This window comes from Solanum verrucosum, unplaced genomic scaffold (assembly GCF_900185275.1).
Source record: "Solanum verrucosum unplaced genomic scaffold, falcon-dt-bn FXZP01000016.1, whole genome shotgun sequence".
Taxonomy (NCBI): Eukaryota; Viridiplantae; Streptophyta; class Magnoliopsida; order Solanales; family Solanaceae; genus Solanum; species Solanum verrucosum.
In genome coordinates this window covers 842,233-862,682 of record NW_026020243.1, presented here as the reverse complement: position 1 = coordinate 862,682, position 20,450 = coordinate 842,233, and the positions used below count along the sequence as shown (strand labels likewise).

Here is a 20,450-nt window from a genome sequence, read left to right as displayed (position 1 = left end):
GATTTAAAATTTATAAAATTTTAAATGACCCCAAATTAATACTCCCTCCGTCCCTTTTTAGTTGTCAACTTTAGAAATGACACACAGATTAAGGCAACAATGATTAGCACAGTGAAGTTACAATTTTACCCTTATGACAACTTTTCACTTCAAAATTACAACCACTTATTTGAATTCAAGTGAAATAAATTGGAGGGAAACAACATACACTTTTACAATTTTCAAGAAGTGTAAATAAGGGTATAATAGGAAAAAATTTGTTGTCCTTTCTTGATTTGTCAAAATGGACAACTAAATAGGGACAACTAAAAAAGGAAATATGGACAAGTAAATAGGGACGGAGGGAGTATATACTAATAATTCAGTTTATAACTAAATATTATTAATACATATCTATAATATGAGCTAAAGCTATTAGGTTCACGTAAACTCTAGATTAGGTAAAACTATGTATATATACTTATTAAAGATGGACGTCATTGAAACACTCTTTATCAAAAAAATTATACAACATATACAAAAGGAAACTAGTAAACCCCACATTCTGTGAATTTAAATTAATCAAATTAATAAAAGGAAACTAGTAAACCCCACGTTCAGTAAATTTAAATTAATCAGATTAATAATATCGGGTACCATATGGTTATTAAAGGGGGGTGGGTGGGATTATTGAATGAATGAGTGGGTGGGAGTCGTGTAGTAGTAATTAATAAGTGACCTTTTATTTGGTCTTATGTGATAGCGGACTAGGGGGGCGATATAGCTAGAGATATTAATGTTTTGGAATGTTACAAATTAGGGTTTTAAAAAAAAAAACAATGAGCAAGAAAGTGGTTTCTCAATGGTGGTTATATTCAACGGCAGAGTCAATTTAAAATTTATGAATTTTTTAAAAAATAGTTTTTTTTAGTTATTGAATTATAAATTAATAATTTGTAAATATAGAATAAGTTATTTAAAAACATATTTTCTAGTAGAGGCGTATCTAGAGGAGGTTCCGTGGGTTCACGTGAACCAATGCTCCCCTCTCTAGATTATATATAGTAATGTTATATTTTAAAATAAAATAATTAAAAATAGAGGTGTGAACCCACGTTAAAAGTAGCATATAGTAATACTATGAGAGGATTAAATTCTTTAAGAAATTAAAACACAGTTCTTTTATGGACTCGAAACTTAATTAATACATCATTATTTTATTGTAGTATATAGTGATAGCATGGATATATCGGTATGGATAATGTATATTTTCATAACGTATCGAAACTTCTAATTAAGATCAAAGGATATCTGATCTCATACATTTTATCATTACTATGTTGAAAATTAACCAATTGGTTATACATATATATGAGTCATGGAAGTTTGAGAAAATGAAATGTAAAGAGTTTCCTATTCTCTCCACCTCTCATTGTTAGGTGTGAGAGAGACTTGTCAAAATTAAGAATAAAAGAGGGGTCCAATAATTTCAAGAATGTAAAAGAAATCACAAGATTTAATTGTCATAGCATAAAATAGTAAAAATAAAATAGAAGGCTCAATTATATAGTGAGAGATTTGAAGATATTTTTTTTGGTTTCTCATTTGGTTTATGTGACGTTTATGACAGACAACAAACCTAAAAAAAAAGGTGCACATTACACCTTTAGATGAATTTGATATCGAAATGAGACGAGAAATATAAAAATGAGTTCAAAATCGACTGTTGTGATGTTTTTAGGGGATTAAAACCAAGTGTATAAATTTGTGTGGGCTTAGAGCCAAAGTGATAATACCTTAACTATTGAACCATAGTTGTTACAGATGGTAGAACAGTACTATCCCTCAATACGATGGTGGGGCGAATCTCAACGAATGCATTAAGTCCCAAGGTGGGATATATGACTCCCAGACGAAACATAGTCCTCTTAAAATGGGGTACTGCGCATTACTTTTTAGGTGAATCCATATCGCAATGGGAAAAGAAAGAGACATTATTAAAATAGGTTTAGAATGAACTGGTGAGACGCCTTTTAAGTTAAAACTAAAATGATAAATCTATGTAGGATCTAGGTCCAAAGCAAACAATATCTTTGACAGTTGAATCTGGATCATCCCAATTCCAATTCTCACTTTAAGACCTATATAATCCAAACTCGTTTTGAAAAGTTACTTGGCCAGTAAAATATTCTCAACTAAAGGTGACTTCATTTTAGAGCTCGTTCAAAAAGCTAAATTAGGAAATAGTACACACATTATTCTAAAGTTGTTGCATGATACGTTGCTTCCCTCTAGATGTGTGTGTTATACAAACCTTTTTTAGTAAGTCTAGTTTGTTGATATTGAATGTAAATGTGTATTTTTAATTTAAAATTCAGACTCAAATATTCTTCAAATGAGATGGCGGAGAAGGGGGTGAGAAAAAATATACATTATTAAGCAAACATACATAGGTGTAAGTTCACATACTACACATATTACATATATAGTATCATGAGTTCACTCACATTTTATGGGCTGGTATGATGTTTTTTTTTTTTGTGTGTATCAATTAAATTGCATATTTTTGGTTAATTTTTTAAAAAAGTAAAAAGTAAAAATAAAAGATTTTTATTCTTGCACTAATGAATTTTATTCAAGGTTGACAAATCATTATATCTTGAATCATGTGTTTTATTGAGGTATTAAAATCATATTTTTCAACTTAGTTATGTAAGTGTAATTAGTGAGCTGGTGTTATTAAGCAAATTAAAAAAGGACAATTAGATGCACGATGTGTCCCGCATTAATGCAGGATTTAGAGAAGAGGCGCACAAAAACAAGTATAATTAATTAATTCTACACTTTTAACTTACTATTATAAGTCACACAATTTAAATGCGTAATCAATAGAGTGAATGAGATTTGATTGATCTTGAATATAGTTGTCTATTCTATGTTAGAACACACTAGAAGCCGATGTTTTAACTATTAAGCAATATTAAAAAGACAATTTATGGCATGAAGTGTTTGTATTTATGCGATATTCTGAAAGGAGTTCTGTATTTTACATTTTTGTTAAACTAACATACCTTGACATAAACACTAGCAAATAATTTCACAATTCAAATTCATGATCTATATGAATGACATAATTTATTTTCATATTATTCCTTCAAGATCTACTTCTTTATTTTGAGCGATCTACATAAAGATATTCTTTACCACAAATGTAATGAATACATACTCTTAGGTGAATACAAATATGAAATTACGATTACACTACAAGACAAAACAAGAGTATAATAACAATATATTTAATATACTTTTATAAATCGGTTTAAAGAAGTAGAATAAATAAAGAATTTACTTTTATCTTTATGAGATAAAGATATATATTATTTTCAATGAATCTTCGGTTCAAATAATATTTTAAAAATATAATTATAAAAAAAAAATGACAGCAAAATAACAAAGTACTACAACATAATGAAGCAACAACCAACAAATAAAAATACACATTAAATAATAAGAGCCTGCACAACTATTAAATAATACTTCTACTAATTAAGAAGAAGAGAAAGGTAGCCCCTACCTTCCCCACATAAAGTGCAACATTATTATACTACCTACTAACTTCTATCTTAATCATTCGTTTTCAGACATTTTTATTTAGGATCATGCTCTTCATAAATTAAAGTTATATTATATCATGTCTAATTATCTTTTCTAACTCATATTACAACCAATCTCTCACACATTCTGATTGACACGTCTACGCATCTTATCTTCATATGTCTAAATTATCTCAGCCTTCACTTCTCTTATCTTATCAATTACAGAAACTACTCCTAACGTCATATCAATATAACTTCATTATTAATCATATATTTACACTATTATAATCACACACGTATCTAATCATCTTTATCTATAATCTATTCTAAACATAGATATTCTTAACTAATCAGTATGTCGCACCGCGCACGCAACAATGTTGGTGTAACTTGATTTAATGATACACAATTTTCAATCTACTTTTTAACCATGGGACCCACCACCTCAACTGCCAAATCACTGCCGTTAAGTTTTAACAGAAAATCAAGATCTATAATCTTCTATTCTGTTCTCCAAAAACTATACACCAAAGTTTCGATTTTTATCGTAGAGCAAAAAAAATTCCAATTTACTTGAGATAAAGAAAGCATATATTCGATTATTAAAGTCAGAAGCAACAATGGGTCATCATCATCATCAGTTAACCGACCCACTTGTCACTCTTAGTAGTAGTAGTAGTACTAGTTGTAAAAGTTTCTTCTTTTTCTTGTCTTTTTCTTGCAGAATTTGTCAATGGAACCTTTGATCTTCAAAATCAGGCTTCTTATTCTTGCTTGGGTGCATTTCAGATCTCGTTCAGGTAAACCCTATCTGCTCAAATCATGTGAAATTGTATTTGTTGAATGTGTTGTGGATAGTTTTTGAATGGAAGATTTTGTGTAATTGTGGGCTGTGGGGTGGAGTTTTTTGTTACCCTGAAGTTAAAATTTGAATTGGGTTGTAGTAAAGTTGTAATCTTTAGTGAATTTGATAGTGATCTTGATTTGTCTTTTTATGCTGACTTAAGGTGTGTCAGCAGTAGAATTGGTTTTTTCTTTCTTTTGACTGTATTTGGGATTAGTGTTATGTAGTGATGGTTAATTGATTGGAAACAGACTCTTTACCCCACTAAGGTAGCGGTAAGGTCTGTGTATAGAGTATATCTTATCCTACCTAGACCTAATTTGTGGAATTACAATGGATATGTTGTTGTTGGTGGTGGTGGTGTAGTGATGGTTAATTGCTTGAGAATGGGTGAAAGAATTTGTAAGGAACCTGAAGTTGATGTGAATTGAAGAAAATTGTAACTAACGAGGTTCTTGGATCGCAGATTGTGTGTATTTGTGTGGCAGTTTCTTGAAATTTGTTGTTGTGAGGTGGAGATTTTAATTACCCTGAAGTTGAAATTTAAAGGGGGTTGCAGTAAAGTTGTAATTTTGTGAATTGGTAATGATCTTGCCTTGCCCGTTTTATGCTTACTAGATGTGTGTCAGCAGCAAATTAGTTTCTTCTTTCTGTTCACTGTATTTTGGATTAGTTTTATGTAGTGATGGTTAATTGCTTGAGAAGGGGTGATAGAAGTAGAATTTGTAATGACCCTGAAGTTGATTTTGATGTTGTTACTAATGAGGTTCTTGGGTCACAGTCTTGCAGATTGTGCGTATTTTTGTGGTAGTTTCTTGAGGGGTGAGGCTTTTAAGTATCGTGAAGTTAAAATTCGAGGTGGGTCACAGTAAAGTTGTAATTTTGTGAATTGATAGTGATCTTGACTTGTTGTTTTATGCTGACTAGATATGTGTCGGCAGCAGTATTAGTTTCTTCCTTCTTTTAACTGTATTTTGGATTAGTGTTATGTAGTGATGGTTAATTGCTTGAGAATGGTGACCCTGAAGTTGAAGTTGATGTGAATTGTGAACCAAAGAAAATTGTACTATTTTTGTGAATTAGAAAGTTTTGTCCTTGTCTTTTTGTGCTGATTGGAGAAGGGTGAGTAGCATTCTCATTTCTCAGTGAGTTTTACTTATAGTTTCTCTTTTGCAACACTGACATTGCCAATTGGTGATGGAAAAAAAAAGGGAAGGGAAAACAAGTAAAATAAAAATAAAATACGAGACACCGAAAATATGATAGTGTAAGGACTAAGTTATTTTCTAGTAGTTTCTGGTGCTTGAAAATAGTTCCTTATATAATAGATTACATGGCTGAAAATTGACTTGGTGAAGCAATTGTCCCAATCATATGCTTACAGTTGATTTACCCTAGTTCACTTGTTGTTCCTTGGAACGATTGAGATGGAAACTATGACAATTAGCAGACATTGTGTGCTAGGTGATTGAAAATAGAATTTGTAAAGCAGGGTTGTTGATCGCTGGAAACGTCATTATAAGCTGTGGTTTGTTGATGGAATCTGTCCTGTCTTCAAATCTATTAGTTTTAGGCTGCATTGTTACACAAACACTTCCTCTAATGTAGCAAGCAGGCTCACTCTTAGAGGGTTTACTTGACTGTTTGGACTGACACATATATTTTTTAACTAATATAAGAAAGTTTAAGCCTTGAAGGTTTACTGCTAGACATAGGGTTTGCCTTGAAAATCATGGAATATTTTGTTTCTGAATGTAAATCAATTTCAGGTCCAATATCCTTGGTGAAACACTTCTCTAATAAAGATATAAAGAAAGCAACTGATGGTTTTAGGAGAATTGTGTACAACTCTTCCAAAAGAGTTGCTTACAGAGCAAAGTTTCAAAATGGCCATGCTGCGATTGTGAAAGAAGTCCGAGATTTCGAATATCAGGATGATACTGCCTTCTACAGGGAGGTACAATTACTCGGTCGCTTGCATCATCGACATATTGCTGCAGTTAATGGGTTCTCTTGCGGCCCTAAGAGGTTAATTTCCTAAGCTTTGGCTTGATGAAGTTTGTGATTTGTAGAAATGGTCCTGTGTCTCGTTGATTAAAAATCTAACTTTGAGATAAGAATGAGGAAAAATATTGGTTGATTATTTCTTGATCAAATTATGATTAGAATATAATACTAGTCCTATTGTATATTGTATTACCAGATTATACGCTTTTATGCTATCAGGGAAAAGTAATAAATATCCGTCATAATTTCTGATCATTAGAAATCTGACCTCTGATCTTTGATATCTTTTGTCACCATTTTTCTTTCACAACCAAAAGACGTGCGAAATGCCACTTACTACTGGGAATCATGGGTTCCTTCGTCTAGGAGGTAGGTTATGTAGGTGAGGCATTGTGTCGTCAAACAGAAAGAAATTTACTCTTCCATTTCTTAGCAGGAATGCTCCTATGTTAGCAGGACATTTCGTGCAAGAACTAGGTTTGAGTTAGTACACTAACTTGGCTGTGTTTTCTAGCCTAATGGTTCTGTCTCTGAGGTAACCCGGACTAGTAGCAACCGATTCTAGTAAATAAGATATTGAAAAGGCGGGTGGGTCTTCAGGCGATTTTTGTAATGAATAGTTTCAATCAAAATTCCATCGATTGTAGCTAGTGATTGCCAGGGTTGGTGTGTGATCACCAAAGGTGAAGTAACCCTTCAGATGCTCTCTCCGCCCATGCCCAATACCCCCGGCCGGTTCCGCTGAGGCACAATTGTAAATTGTTCATAGATTGCTCGATCAGGACAAATATCTTAAGCAAATGTTTAATTAGCTCACAATCCTGGCAAAATATTAACTTCCAAGAATATTTAGATTCTAGCTCTAGCGATATACTGAAAATTAGGGAACCCCTATTTTCATTTCCATGCAGTGTTCTTGTGAAATGTAATCATTTTTTCATTGGTTTCTACTTCCTTTTCTTCAGTTCCAATGGATCTCCATTCCTTCTTTTTCCTTTTCATATCCATGTTACATATGCACTACAAATAGATATGGGGCCAAACCCATAATCTTGTGTGTTAGTGCCCGAGGCTTTCATTGGGTTATGGCTCATCGGCTACTCTTTTCTTATTTTGTCTCATTTTTTAATAAGTAATCAGACAATGCAAATGCTTTTGGCTGCCCAAACGTATCATGTAATGTTCCCCAAACACCCAAGTCACGCTTTTCCAAGCTGTGGTCAGTGTTGTGACACTTCTAGATGCTTCAATCCGAGAACTGACCTGGCCCTGCCTTCATATTGCTAGAGCAAGAGACATTCTAATTGTGGCAGTGAGTTGACGGATATGTTTAATGTGAAAGATAACATTTTGAAGAGACCTTTATTTGAATGTGAAATTAAATGTCCTCGTGTCAAATTCAACATTTTGTTCCTCGTACTACGACATAAGGTCATCAATTTCTCCTTACTGCAAATGAAACTAATCAACCTACGTAATAGTATACCATAGAGTTTTTTTTTTAGAAAAAGTATCATTAGATGGCTTTATTTGCTAAGTGCAGTGGATATCCTTTTGCTTCCTACATATTCTGGATGTGAATGTTCCTTTTCTTTGGTTGCATTTCCCTTTTTCTTCTTTTGTTCTTTTGGTTTCTTTCTCCGTTCTCTGATAGCATATCTTGTCTATTTTCAGGTTTCTAGTCTTTGAAAATATGGAAAAAGGAAGTCTGAAGGAACACCTTTCTGGTAAGTTTAAGCAAAAGTCTTCTCTTTTTTTTTTTTTTTCTCTGTCTACTTTGCGTTGAATTTGATGTATGTGCTGCTATCTATATTTGGTTCTTGCAGACCCTCTGATGACCCCATTAAACTGGAGGATAAGACTGCAGATAGCAGTTGGCATCGCTGCTGCTTTAGTATGTTCCTGAAACTGCATATTGCTATGTAGTCATATCCTGATCATTTCCAATATATGCTTTTTATGTTTTTCATTTACCACATTGAAGATATAGTTAGTGGTAGATTAACTCAAATGGCAAACTCCTCGGCACAGCCTCGATATTACGAAAATATAGACTCTGAATTTTATTTAGTGTGTCCCGCTCTTCTAAGAAATGATCATCGCCTAAGTGTTGGATTACTGATTGTTGTTTATATCTTGATTAAGGAATATCTCCACTTCTTTTGTGATCCACCGATGTACCACGTTTCAGTCAGTTCAAGTACCATCATGCTGGATGAGAACTTCACAGCTAAAGTGAGCCTCGCAATCTTGAGCACCTCTCTATAGTAAATTGCTCCATCATCATATTTGTTGTACTTTTTTTTGGACCTGCTTTATCTTTTGTTAAAATAATGACCATATGGTTCCCTGTTACAGCTCTGTGATGTTAGCCTCCTTTGTTCTGTCGAAAACAACAATCCACTTCCGAAGTCTAAATGCTCCAAAGGTACAAGGCTTGCTTCTTATTATCATCACCTCAAATCATACAAGTTGTGACCTCTGTTCAGATTTTGCATTGCTTATCTTGCAGAATGTAGAGATGAGATCTGCAAACATACAATCTTCCAGCTTGGTTTACTGATCCTCGAGTTAGTCACCGGTCAATCCTCAGAAGAAGGAGGTGTTGACTTAGTTCAATGGGTTCAAGATTCTCGTTTCCGAAGAAGATCCATTCACCAGATGATTGACCCTGACCTCGGAGACAGCTATGATTTCAAAGAGCTTAAAGGTCTTTTGGCAGTTGCTAAAATGTGTGTACAATCTATTCATAAGCCTACAATAAAGACCCCTCAAATTTTGTGGTATCTCCAAAAGAAACTAGGCAGGACTCAAGTAGTTTGCTGATGACTGGAGTCATCTGTTTTCAAGATGTTCACAAATATAGATCATAGATTCTGTGAGTAGACATATTTTTTCTTTTCTGTAAAGCTATGTTGCTCAGACTCTTCAAAAATGTTATCGGGTGCATGTCGGATTCTTCAAAAGTAGTGTATTTTTTAAGAATCCGACATTGGTGCAACATCAAAACTGAAGAGTCCGCACAACTTAGTCTGTAAGTAGTCTGCTGCTTTTTGACATTGATTATGAGATTAGATCTCTTCATAGAAACAAGATCCTCTTCAACCAGACCCTTGTTGAGTATTTGCATACTATAGATCAACATCCAAAATAAGACCCCCATTAGACTGCTACAGCATGTTGTCCAGTTACTTTTGGTCATCTTGTAAAAAACAAATAAGAAACATTCTGCAGATCTTGTGCAATATTAAGTGTGAAATATTTTACCCTTGAGATTGTTACCGCATTGTTAGTTTAAATATAGTATACATAAATTCCATTTGGATGTTAATATATGAATATATAGTTTGAGACTTGAAATTGTTTCACAAGAAAATTATATTTCTATTTCATTAAAGCATCAGTTTTGACTTCCCAAAACATGTCATTTCCAAAACAACAACAGAATACAGTAAACCAAACTAAACTAGAAGCAAAGTTCAAACTAGGTAAATCTTTCTACATCTACTGTTGAGCACACTGTACTCTCTGTCCTCCACTACCAGACATCTCTTCATCCTCATTATATGCTTCTTGTTGTGCAGCTTGTTTCCTTCTCATTTCCTCCTCCATATTCACATCATGTAATGTGGTCTCCTCACATTCATCCAGTTCCATGTCTGAGTACTGTGATGTAGGTCTTGGTGGTAAGATTGCCTCCAGAAGCTGCACCTGTGGCAGGCTCAACGAATCCGGGAATTCCACGGTGAAATGAATGTACAGTTTACCCTTCATGAATGGCCTCTGGTAAACTGGCATTCCTTCATCATTGATCGCCTTGAATTGATCTGCAGTAGTTGGAACAAAAGGTTGAATCAAGATTGTTTTGAATAAAACACAAGAAAATTCAGGATTTAAACTTGATCATCGACTCATTGTACACACACACATACATATTGTTCACGTCGAATGCACTAGGTAAGTATGAAGGAGTTACTAACCAGGTTTGACAACTTCTCCAGGATTTGATTTTATGAGGAGCTGTCTGCCATCCAAGTGTGTCAATATGAACTGGAAGCCACACAGTGCCTCAGTTAAGGTCAATGTGTGATCAACAAACAGATCTTCACCCTTCCTCTTGAACTTCGGGTGTTCTTTCTGCTGGAGAACGAAAACTACATCTCCAGTAATTGTATCAGGCTGCAACAATATTAAACCAGGTCAGCAACCACCTAACGCTAAATCATCAACGTCAATGTACTAACACGTTGGAGATGACAAGATTAGCTTACCGCTTCATCAGCCTCGCCAGGGAATGTAATTTTCTGTCCATTCTGCATTCCTTTTTCAACATGGACTTCAATGACTTTCTTCTCCTGTACCACTTTTTCACCTTTGCATTGAGGACAACGATCCTTATCGTCAATTGTCTCTCCGGTACCCTTGCATTTATTACAAGGATGCTGCATTTGCTGGATCATTCCAGGGCCAAGTTGTCTGATTGAAACCTTCATACCAGTACCTTCACAACCAGAACACTTCATTGAATCACCAGACTTTGACCCCTTGCTGCAGTTACAGAAACAAACCAATACAATGTAAGAAAACATTTCCGCACTTATAGTGAAATCTCACTTCTCTATATCAGGAAATCCTTTCAACTCCAGACTATTACGTTTAACCATTTATATGCAAATACGAAAGGGCTACAAACACTACCAGGAAATCAAAGAGTACGGATATCAGAGAGATACTAACCCACTACACTTGGAGCAAATAACATTGCGTGAAAGCGAGAGTTTCTTGCTTATCCCAGTGTATAGGTCCTCTAGCGACACCTTCAATGGATGCACTACATCGTCACCCCTCCTCTCTCTTTGTCCTCTACGACCACCACCACCTGCTCAGCACGCACACTTGTGTTATTCAAGTTTCAAACAACAATAACAATTACCACACCACAATCCCAAAAAAGACAAGCTGGTGCTATTCAACTTCAAAGACGAAAAAACTAGCAAGAAAACTTGATACTCCCTCTATTTCAATTTGTTTGCCTTAAGTCCGCTAAAAAACAGACACATATTGCCTTTCTTTTTTTGAAAACTCTTCAATTTTGCCTTCTGCATAACTTTAGTAAAGATCAGAAAATTCAAAAGTCGTGTTTACCTTTTTTTAAAATTTGTATCAAATCGAAACAAGACAAATAAACTGAAATGGAGGAAGTAACACATAACAAGCATCACGAAAGCTTGGTTCATTAGATCTAACCTCCAAAAGGACTTCCACTAAAGAAGGAATTAAAGAGGTCAAATGGATCATGTGTGCCACCACCACCCATTCCTTCTTTCAGTGCTTCTTCTCCATACTGATCATAAATCTCACGCTTCTGTGAGTCACTCAAGACCTCATAAGCTTGAGCTAGCTCCTTAAACTGCACAAGAGAACACCTATTGTCAGATCAGCATAATAACACCACCAAAAGAGGATTAATTAACAACAGGAACCATTCAAAAAAGTGTAGCTTCCCACTGGCTTATCAGCCAAGAAGACAACAACTCCAGAAACAATCACCATCATGAGAGGGGAGCAACTTAAGACTACATCAAAACAAACATAACAATAAAACAGCACCAACAACACACAAAAAGGAAAGGAAAAAAACAGCTCAAAGTAGCATAAAAGCTATTTCTCCCAAATTGGAACAATAGACATTCCCAAACTTCATGTCACCTGATGTAACATGGATATATATAACAACAGGAGATGACAAAAAGAAAAAAAGGCTATCTTTTCAGGATCACCACCCTTATCAACAAATACATGGAACTCTAAGAAGCACCTCAACTAAAACACTTACACATCCTAAAAACACCACCTTTGATCATCTTAGCTCTTAATCTAAAGATTCTGAACAAACACAACAGCATAACAACAACAAAAAGCACCACCCCAACACATAAAAAGAGAGAAACCAGCTCTACAAGCATTCTTCCTCCCCCTCCCCCTCCCCCCCAAAAAAAATCTTAGAACCTCCAGTGGTTGGCTAACTGAATTTTCAGGTTATTAGTGAGTGCTTGATTCCCCACCTTATAATCCCTCTTCCCCTTCCCCCAGTACATTTCTCCCAAATTGAAACTAAGACATCCCATTCTTCAAGAAACAATGGATGAAACAATGATATAGCAGGCAGCAGGAAATGGTACAAAATTTAAAATGTACCTCAACTAAAACATTTACACAGCCAAAAATTCAGCATTTGGTAACTCTTCAGGTTAAACAAACATAACACCATAACAACAACAATAAAAAAAAAATACCAACACCACATACAAAGAGGGAAAAAAAACTCCCAAATTAAAACAAAGACTTCACCTTTCTTCAAGAATAAACAAAAAGATACCTTTTCAGGGTCACCACCCTTATCAGGGTGATTCTTCATAGCAGCTTTTCTATAAGCTTTCTTGATTTCATCTTCTGAAGCATTCTTGGAAACACCCAAGATTTCATAAAACCTTGTATTATCACTCTTTTTTTTTCCTCCTCTTCCAAACATCCTCTTCAATTTTCAAGTTTTTTTCAAGAATAGTATTAATTAAAAGAACAAAACACCCAAATACTTGACTCCAACAAGGATTCAAAAGGGGTGTATATATAGACATTTTTGAAGGCACAGGTGAAATGGGAAATTGAGAATAGTGGAGAATCCTCTAGAATTCTCTTCTTGCTGCTTATTCTAGATTGTTCACATTGAGAAAAAATAATAACATGGGAAGAATGCACCACTAGAGTTGAGGAAATTACACTTAGACCCACTATCTTATGATTTATGTTACATATTGGCCCTCTTATCCCCCCGTCCTTTACACGTGTAATTGTTGTTATGTGAAATGATTCGAAATCACGTGTATTTTCAATTTTTTCTTTTTTCTAGGTATCACGTTTATTTTCGATTTTCTCTTTCTTCTAGGTGTAACTATTGCATGTGAAATGATTCGAAATCACGTGTATTTTCAATTTTCTCTTTTTTATAGGTGTAACCGTTGCTTTGTGAAATGATTTGGATCATGTTTAATTTCAATTCTCTCTTTTTTCTTGGTGTAACTGTTGCATGTGAAATGATTTGGAATCACGCGTATTTCAATTTTCTCTTTTTTCTAGGTGTAACTGTTACTCTGCAAAATGATTTGCAATCACGTGTATTTTTAATTTTCTATTTAATATGTGTAATTATTGTTTTATGAAATGATTTGGAATCACGTGCATTTTCCATTCTCATATGTGTAATTGTTGCGTTGTGAAATGATTCGAAATCACGTCTATTTTCAATTTTCTCTTTTTCTAGGAGTAACTATTGCTTTGTGAAATGATTCGAAATCACGTTTATTTTTTACTTTCTCTTTTTTCTAGGTATCACGTTTATTTTCAATTTTCTCTTTTTTCTATGTATCACGTTTATTTTCAATCTTCTCTTTCTTTTAGGTGTAACTATTGCATGTGAAATGATTCGAAATCAAGTGTATTTTTAATTTCTCTTTTTTATAGGTGTAACTATTGTTTTGTGAAATGATATGGAATCATGTTTATTTTTAATTTTCTCTTCTTTTTTTAGGTGTAACTGTTACATGTGAAATAATACGGAATCACGTATATTTTCAATTTTCGTTTTTCCTAGGTGTAATTGTTACTCTACAAAATGATGAGCATCAATCACGTGTATTTTTAATTTTCTTTTTATATGTGTAACTATTGTTTTATGAGATGATTTGGAATCACGTGCATTTTCCGTTCTCATATGTGTAATTGTTGCGTTGTGAAATGATTCGAAATCACGTCTATTTTCAATTTTCTCTTTTTCTAGGAGTAACTGTTGCTTTGTGAAATGATTCGAAATCACGTTTATTTTCGACTTTCTCTTTTTTCTAGGTATCACGTTTATTTTCAATTTTCTCTTTTTTCTAGGTATCACGTTTATTTTCAATTTTCTCTTTCTTCTGGGTGTAACTATTACATGTGATATGATTCGAAATTAAGTGTATTTTTAATTTCTCTTTTTTATAGGTGTAACTATTGCTTTGTGAAATGATATGGAATCATGTTTATTTTCAATTTTCACTTCTTTTTTTAGGTGTAACTGTTACATGTGAAATAATACGGAATCACATGTATTTTCAATTTTCCTTTTTCCTAGGTGTAACTGTTACTCTACTAAATGATGAACAACAATCACATGCATTTTTCGTTCTCTTTTTTATATGTGTAATTGTTGCGTTGTGAAATGATTCGAAATCACGTTTATTTTCAATTTTTTCTTTTTTTTCTAGGAGTAATTGTTGCTTTGTGAAATGATTCGGAATCACATTTATTTTCATTTTCTCTTTTTTCTAGGTGTAATTGTTGCTTTGTGAAATAATTCGGAATCACGCTACTTTTCAATTTTCTCCTTTTTCTAGGTGTAACGGTTGCATATGAAATGATCAGAATCACGTGTATATAATTTTTTTTTCTTTTTTCTAGGTGTAACTGTTACCTTACAAAATGATCCACAATCACGTGTATTTTCAATTTCTTTTTTATATGTGTGTGTAACTGTTGCTCTTTGAAATGATTTGGAATCACGTGCATTTTCAGTTTTCTTTTTTTATATGCATAACTATTGTGCTGTGAAATGATTCTAAATCACGTTTATTTTCAGTTCTCTTTTTATATGTGTAGTTTTTGCTTTGTGAAATGATTCGAAATCATGTTTATTTTTAGTTCCTTTTTATATATGTAATTGTTGCTCTGTGAAATGATTCAAAATCGCATTTATTTTCAATTTCCTTTTTTACATGTATAATTGTTGCTCTGTGGAATGATTCACAATCACGTTTATTTTCAGTTTCCTTTTTTTATATATTATGTAACTGTTACTCCGTAGAATTATTTGAAATCACATTTATTTTCAGATAAAATTTACTAAGCTCGCTCTTTGCACGTGAAATGATATAATAATAAAAGTAATATTATTGAATTCGAATAGGTGTGCATATTATTTAGAAACATTAAGAAGAAGAAATCTTCATTTAATCGTCGATTTATAAATTATTCAATTGTACTTTTTGTATAAAATTTCCTTCTTTAGGTAATTGTGTCGAAAATTGTCAAATATACTAGACCTGAATTTTAATGACATTATTTTGCTTTTAAAAAAAATAATTTTAATGACATAGGAAAAATACTAATTCATGTTATATTAAGTACTTATTTGAATGTTAATGACATTGAAAAATATATTCATGTTATATTAAGTACTTATATAAATGTTAACTTCAATTAAGTAAGCATTATAATTAATAAGCTTAATCAATGCCACATTTCGCAAAGAACTTTTACACAACAAAATTATAATAATTTAATAATAATAATTACTGACCCTCAATTTCAATTAAATTGAGATTGATTGTAAATGAATTTTCATTTTTTTTCAATTTAAGCTTATTTTATGTTCTCATTATATATTGTTCTTACCAGCATATAACAAAACAATTTTTTTTAATAACAACAATAATAATAATAATAATTCTTTAATATGAAATAATATTTGGAATTATTATTCATGGTCCACATGATGATATTAATGAGGATAAGCTTCTTAATGAGGACAAAATATGTTGATAGTTGATTAGATGGATGACTATATTTGATTAGAAAGAACCATAGTCATTTTTGTCAATAATTGGTCTATCATGGATTTCATTAGCAAATGTTAATTATGGAAGGGGATGAAGAAGATGTAAGGATAGGGACAGTGTGGGGTGGTATTTGAATATACATAAGAGCAATATACATATCGCGGAAAATGTTTTTCATTTTTTTTCATATTTGATTGACTTAAATAAATTTTTTTTTAAAATATAAATGCACTTATTTTCCTATAATTTAAGAAAAATAACTTCCTTACTAAAAGTAGGAAAAACGTTTTTCTAAATTCTCTTTCTACTTTACTACCCCATCTCCTAATCCACCCAAAATGCCTTAGTCCCTCAACCTACCACCTCATGACGCGACTCACTTCACCCCTGGCTGGCTTGGGACTAAACCTAGAATCGCATGATCTAAGACTCGCGCTAACTTGGGTTTGACACGAGACCCTAACATGAGATTTGATGTTCAATCTAAGATTCTCTACAACATGGACCCAACTTCTAACCCAAATCGACATGAAACAAACCCTTAACTTGAGACTCGACCAAGTTACAAGTTGGTGTTGGGATTGAGTCTATGGTCAAAGCCAAGGTAGGATATCAGAGTCAAGGTTAGGGTCAGATATCAGGTTTGGTTTTTAGGGTTGGGTCTTGGGGTCAGATTTTGATCTGAACTCGTGGTCGGGCCTTAGGGTCTCGAGGTTGGGGTGATTTTCAAGGTTGGGTTTCGTGGTCTCGATTAAGGTTAAGTCTCGAGGTTAGGGGGGTCTCGAGGTTGGGGTGATTTTCAAGGTCGGGTTTTATGGTCTCTATTAAGGTTGGGTCTCGAGGTCTAGTTTAGTCTTTAGGTTAGGGTTAAGATCGAGTCTTGGGGTTCGGGTTGGTCTCGAGGCCCAATAGGGTATGAGGGTCAGGTTCAAGGTTAAGTCTTAGGATTCGATCCTAGGGTCAAGGTCAAGTCTCGTAGTTAGGGTTGGGTCTTGAGGTTAGGGTCGGCTCAAGTCTCGAGGTTGAGGGTCGATATTAGGGTTAAGTCCTAGGTTAGTTTCAGGTTGGGGTCAGCTGAGTTGGGCATTGATTCAAAAGATGGGTCAAATTTCACAGTATTTGTATAAATTATACCTAAATGCTTATTTTTACTAACCGAAACCCAAGAAATAAGTTAGAAAAAAAATTCATAATATTTTCTAAGAAAATGTTTTTCTTCATATTGAATATATATTATAAAAAAAAAAGTCCTTATATTGTCCCAAATATCAAATGTACTTACTGGCTTTTTAATGCAAATTGAGAATTTTGCCATCTGATCCATAAATAAAATGAACAACTTTGTTGGATTATGTTGCTTATTAGGAAAAAAACTATGGTATTCATTCTCTTTCTTGTATCATTATGTAAGCATGTTATTTATAGTAAATATAATACCTTTTATAGAGCTTTCACTTGAATGATCTCTTATGTGATTTAGACATAATATTCAATATTTTGATGATTTGGACATAATATTAAAAAATTTAAGCTAAATAAAGATCAAGCATATTTTCATAATAATGTCATTAACACTTATTTATGGATCCAACTTGACAAGAAATCGTCTTGGAAACCTGTAATCAAATATATATATTTAATGACACTAAAATTAAATTAGAAGTTGTAAAACGGGTATCAGCTGAAAAAAAGTGAGGGCATTAGGTCCAATTTTGTATTTAAATAAAAAATAATTAAAAATAAACTTGACACACATATATATACTAGTTTCACGGCACGTGCATTGCACGTGTGTATCATATCATATAGTATACGATGTCGTAAAATAGAATTAATATGTCTAAATTAAAGTTTTTATGAATAATTATAACTGAAAGAATATTGGACAAGTGCTTTTAAATTATTAATATAGATTTTCATAGAGTTAATTGTTTTTTGAGACAAAAATGACCAGATCTCATTGGAACATTTTAAAATGCATTCAAAAAATTTAAATATGCTAAAGCAGTATTGTTCTTTACTTTACTCAATTTGGTAAACAAACTTAACCAACAAAACAGAAAAATAATATCTAGATAAAAAAAATGGTCAGCAATAACTTTTCCTCTTGAGGTTATCATTGTAAATGATGGACACCATTTAAGTACAATTATTCTCTTAGATAATAATACTTGAAATTTAATATGTGCATGACACTAAGACCGATTGCCAGAAATATTTTAATATTTTATCTTTAAACGTGATATAATTTTTACAAAATATTATTATTCAATTAATTATATTTGAGTAAGGCTATGATATAGATGTAATTTTACAAAAACAAAAAGTGTACTTATATAATGAATGTAAATACTTTTATAAGTCGAATGTTATAGAGAAAAATAGATTACGTCAATAATTAGTTCTAAAGAAAATTATCATATAGATGTTGTCTTATGAGAGTATCTAGTATCTTATATGTGTTCAATCGTGATATAAAACATTAAACTTTTTCAATTAAAAAATTAAAAGATCAATAAAATCTAAAGTATTATTTATAGAATATTTAATTTGATTTAAGATCATTTTATGATTAATCACTATTTTCTTATCATTTTTATATAGCTAAAAAAGAGTGTATCTTGTGACATAACATTTTCTTAAATCAAAATGATCACAAAATAACAGAAATTCATACTTAAAAAAAATCATACTCAACATAAATATATAAAAGTAAAAATATGTGGATCAATTCATAGCCAATGAAGAAGGAAGGCTAAAATATATGTTCATGATATATTCACGCTAGTGTTTCATTTGATTGAAATCTCTTGCCACCAACAATTTACTTTCTCCGTTCATTTTTACTTACATATCTTTTAAAAAATAATTATTATCATGGTTATATTATCATATTATAAGTAAAAGTGAAAATTCATTTTTGAAAATAATTATTATCATGGTTATGTTATCATCAACACTACTAATTCAATGAACTACGTTGATGCCCGATGTTTTAGCAAAATTAGGAAGAAACTCCTTCATTTGATGTTTAAAGAATAAGAAACGGAAATACAAAGAAGAAATATCCTGCCCCAATCATGTGTCTTATTTGTATTTGTTTATTATTAATGTCTCTCCCACATCTTTATATATTTATTTTATTAGAAAAAATAATCAACAATGCGTGTATTTAAATTCTCTCTCGAATGAAAACGCAAAAGAAATTATTCAAGAATAAAAATAAGAAAAATATATGAAAATTCCCATGCACTATATATATAAGATTTCTATGTGAAGCAAAGTTCATAGATAATTGCATATTTCTTTGTACTCTTCTTTTCTTCTTTAATAGAAAGTCAATACCTAAATTCCAATGCTAAGAACTTCGGCAAAACATATCAATGAATTGGGGATGAATCATTTATGAAAATTTTAAATGATCTCAAATTGTCATAGAAAAGAGATCCCCAAGAAATTATAAGGAGTGAATGATTGTGATTTATGACCGAAGAAACATGAAGGTAGAAATATTGTTGTGACTATTCGTTGGAAATGAGTCTTTTTTAATGAATAAAATATTATGATTAACTAAAGAGTATTAATGTTCAAAATGATATAAATAATTTTGATGTATGTATATGTGATGAAAATCGTCAGAGGAAAATATGAGTGTGAATTGATAAATGATTTGCTACAATTTGTTCACCAACTCTTTCTTATAAGGTACCTCATATTTTGTTGGGTTTCGAACTTAATCAACTATTGCAAAGAACATATGAGATTTTTTAAGAAGAAGAAGAGTATAACACTCAAAAAAATTGTAGTTTAAAAGTGAGAGGAAACCCCTCTATTTATAGCTAACAAATAGTAGTATGAATATATTGTGATTGTGCCTTATTCGATAAGTTACAATCCTTCAAAAAAGTCCATGCTAATCGGAAAAGACATAACCCTTTGAAAGTCACAACTCATCGGATAAGGCACAACCCTTTGGTAAAGTCACATCCCTTTGAAAAAATCATAATCCTTTGAAAAAGTCACAATTCATCGGAAATGTCACAACTCATCGCAAAGGTCACAATCCATTAATGTGAAAAGGTATCAACTTTTAATATAACATAATTGAGTATTTTTAATTGGGGGTATTATAGTAATTCAACATTCATGTTTGGGAGTTCATGATTTTAAGGTAGTATAGATAGATAGATAAAAGCTTGAGATCTCGAAACAAGAATAATTGTGACAAAAGGAAGTCGTGATCTCAATTCTCAACATGAAGAAAATACTAGGCAATAGCATAATTGGAGTCACAACCGAAGAAATTGTGATCGCACTATCGGATAGAAAAATTAGACAACATATCTCAACCTTAAAGACTATATTTGCAAAATT

At 32.4% G+C, this 20,450-nt stretch overlaps 2 protein-coding genes across 2 annotated transcripts; one reads left to right on the top strand and one right to left on the bottom strand.

Annotated features, from left to right (window-relative positions):
• The first annotated feature begins 4,120 nt into the window (after nt 1-4,120).
• Nucleotides 4,121-9,360, top strand: LOC125833014 (probable receptor-like protein kinase At1g49730). The gene is made up of 7 exons (XM_049512179.1): nt 4,121-4,375; nt 6,189-6,447; nt 8,101-8,153; nt 8,253-8,320; nt 8,572-8,661; nt 8,785-8,854; nt 8,939-9,360. Exons 1-7 carry the CDS (start codon nt 4,309-4,311, stop codon nt 9,250-9,252), a joined length of 921 nt encoding a protein of 306 aa, XP_049368136.1. The 5' UTR covers nt 4,121-4,308; the 3' UTR covers nt 9,253-9,360.
• A 428-nt stretch (nt 9,361-9,788) lies between these two features.
• Nucleotides 9,789-13,031, bottom strand: LOC125832987 (dnaJ protein homolog). The gene is made up of 6 exons (XM_049512155.1): nt 12,806-13,031; nt 11,674-11,836; nt 11,164-11,305; nt 10,698-10,974; nt 10,407-10,605; nt 9,789-10,253 (listed from the first exon to the last, which is right to left on the bottom strand). Exons 1-6 carry the CDS (start codon nt 12,956-12,958, stop codon nt 9,931-9,933), a joined length of 1,257 nt encoding a protein of 418 aa, XP_049368112.1. The 5' UTR covers nt 12,959-13,031; the 3' UTR covers nt 9,789-9,930.
• Between the last annotated feature and the right edge of the window lie 7,419 nt (nt 13,032-20,450).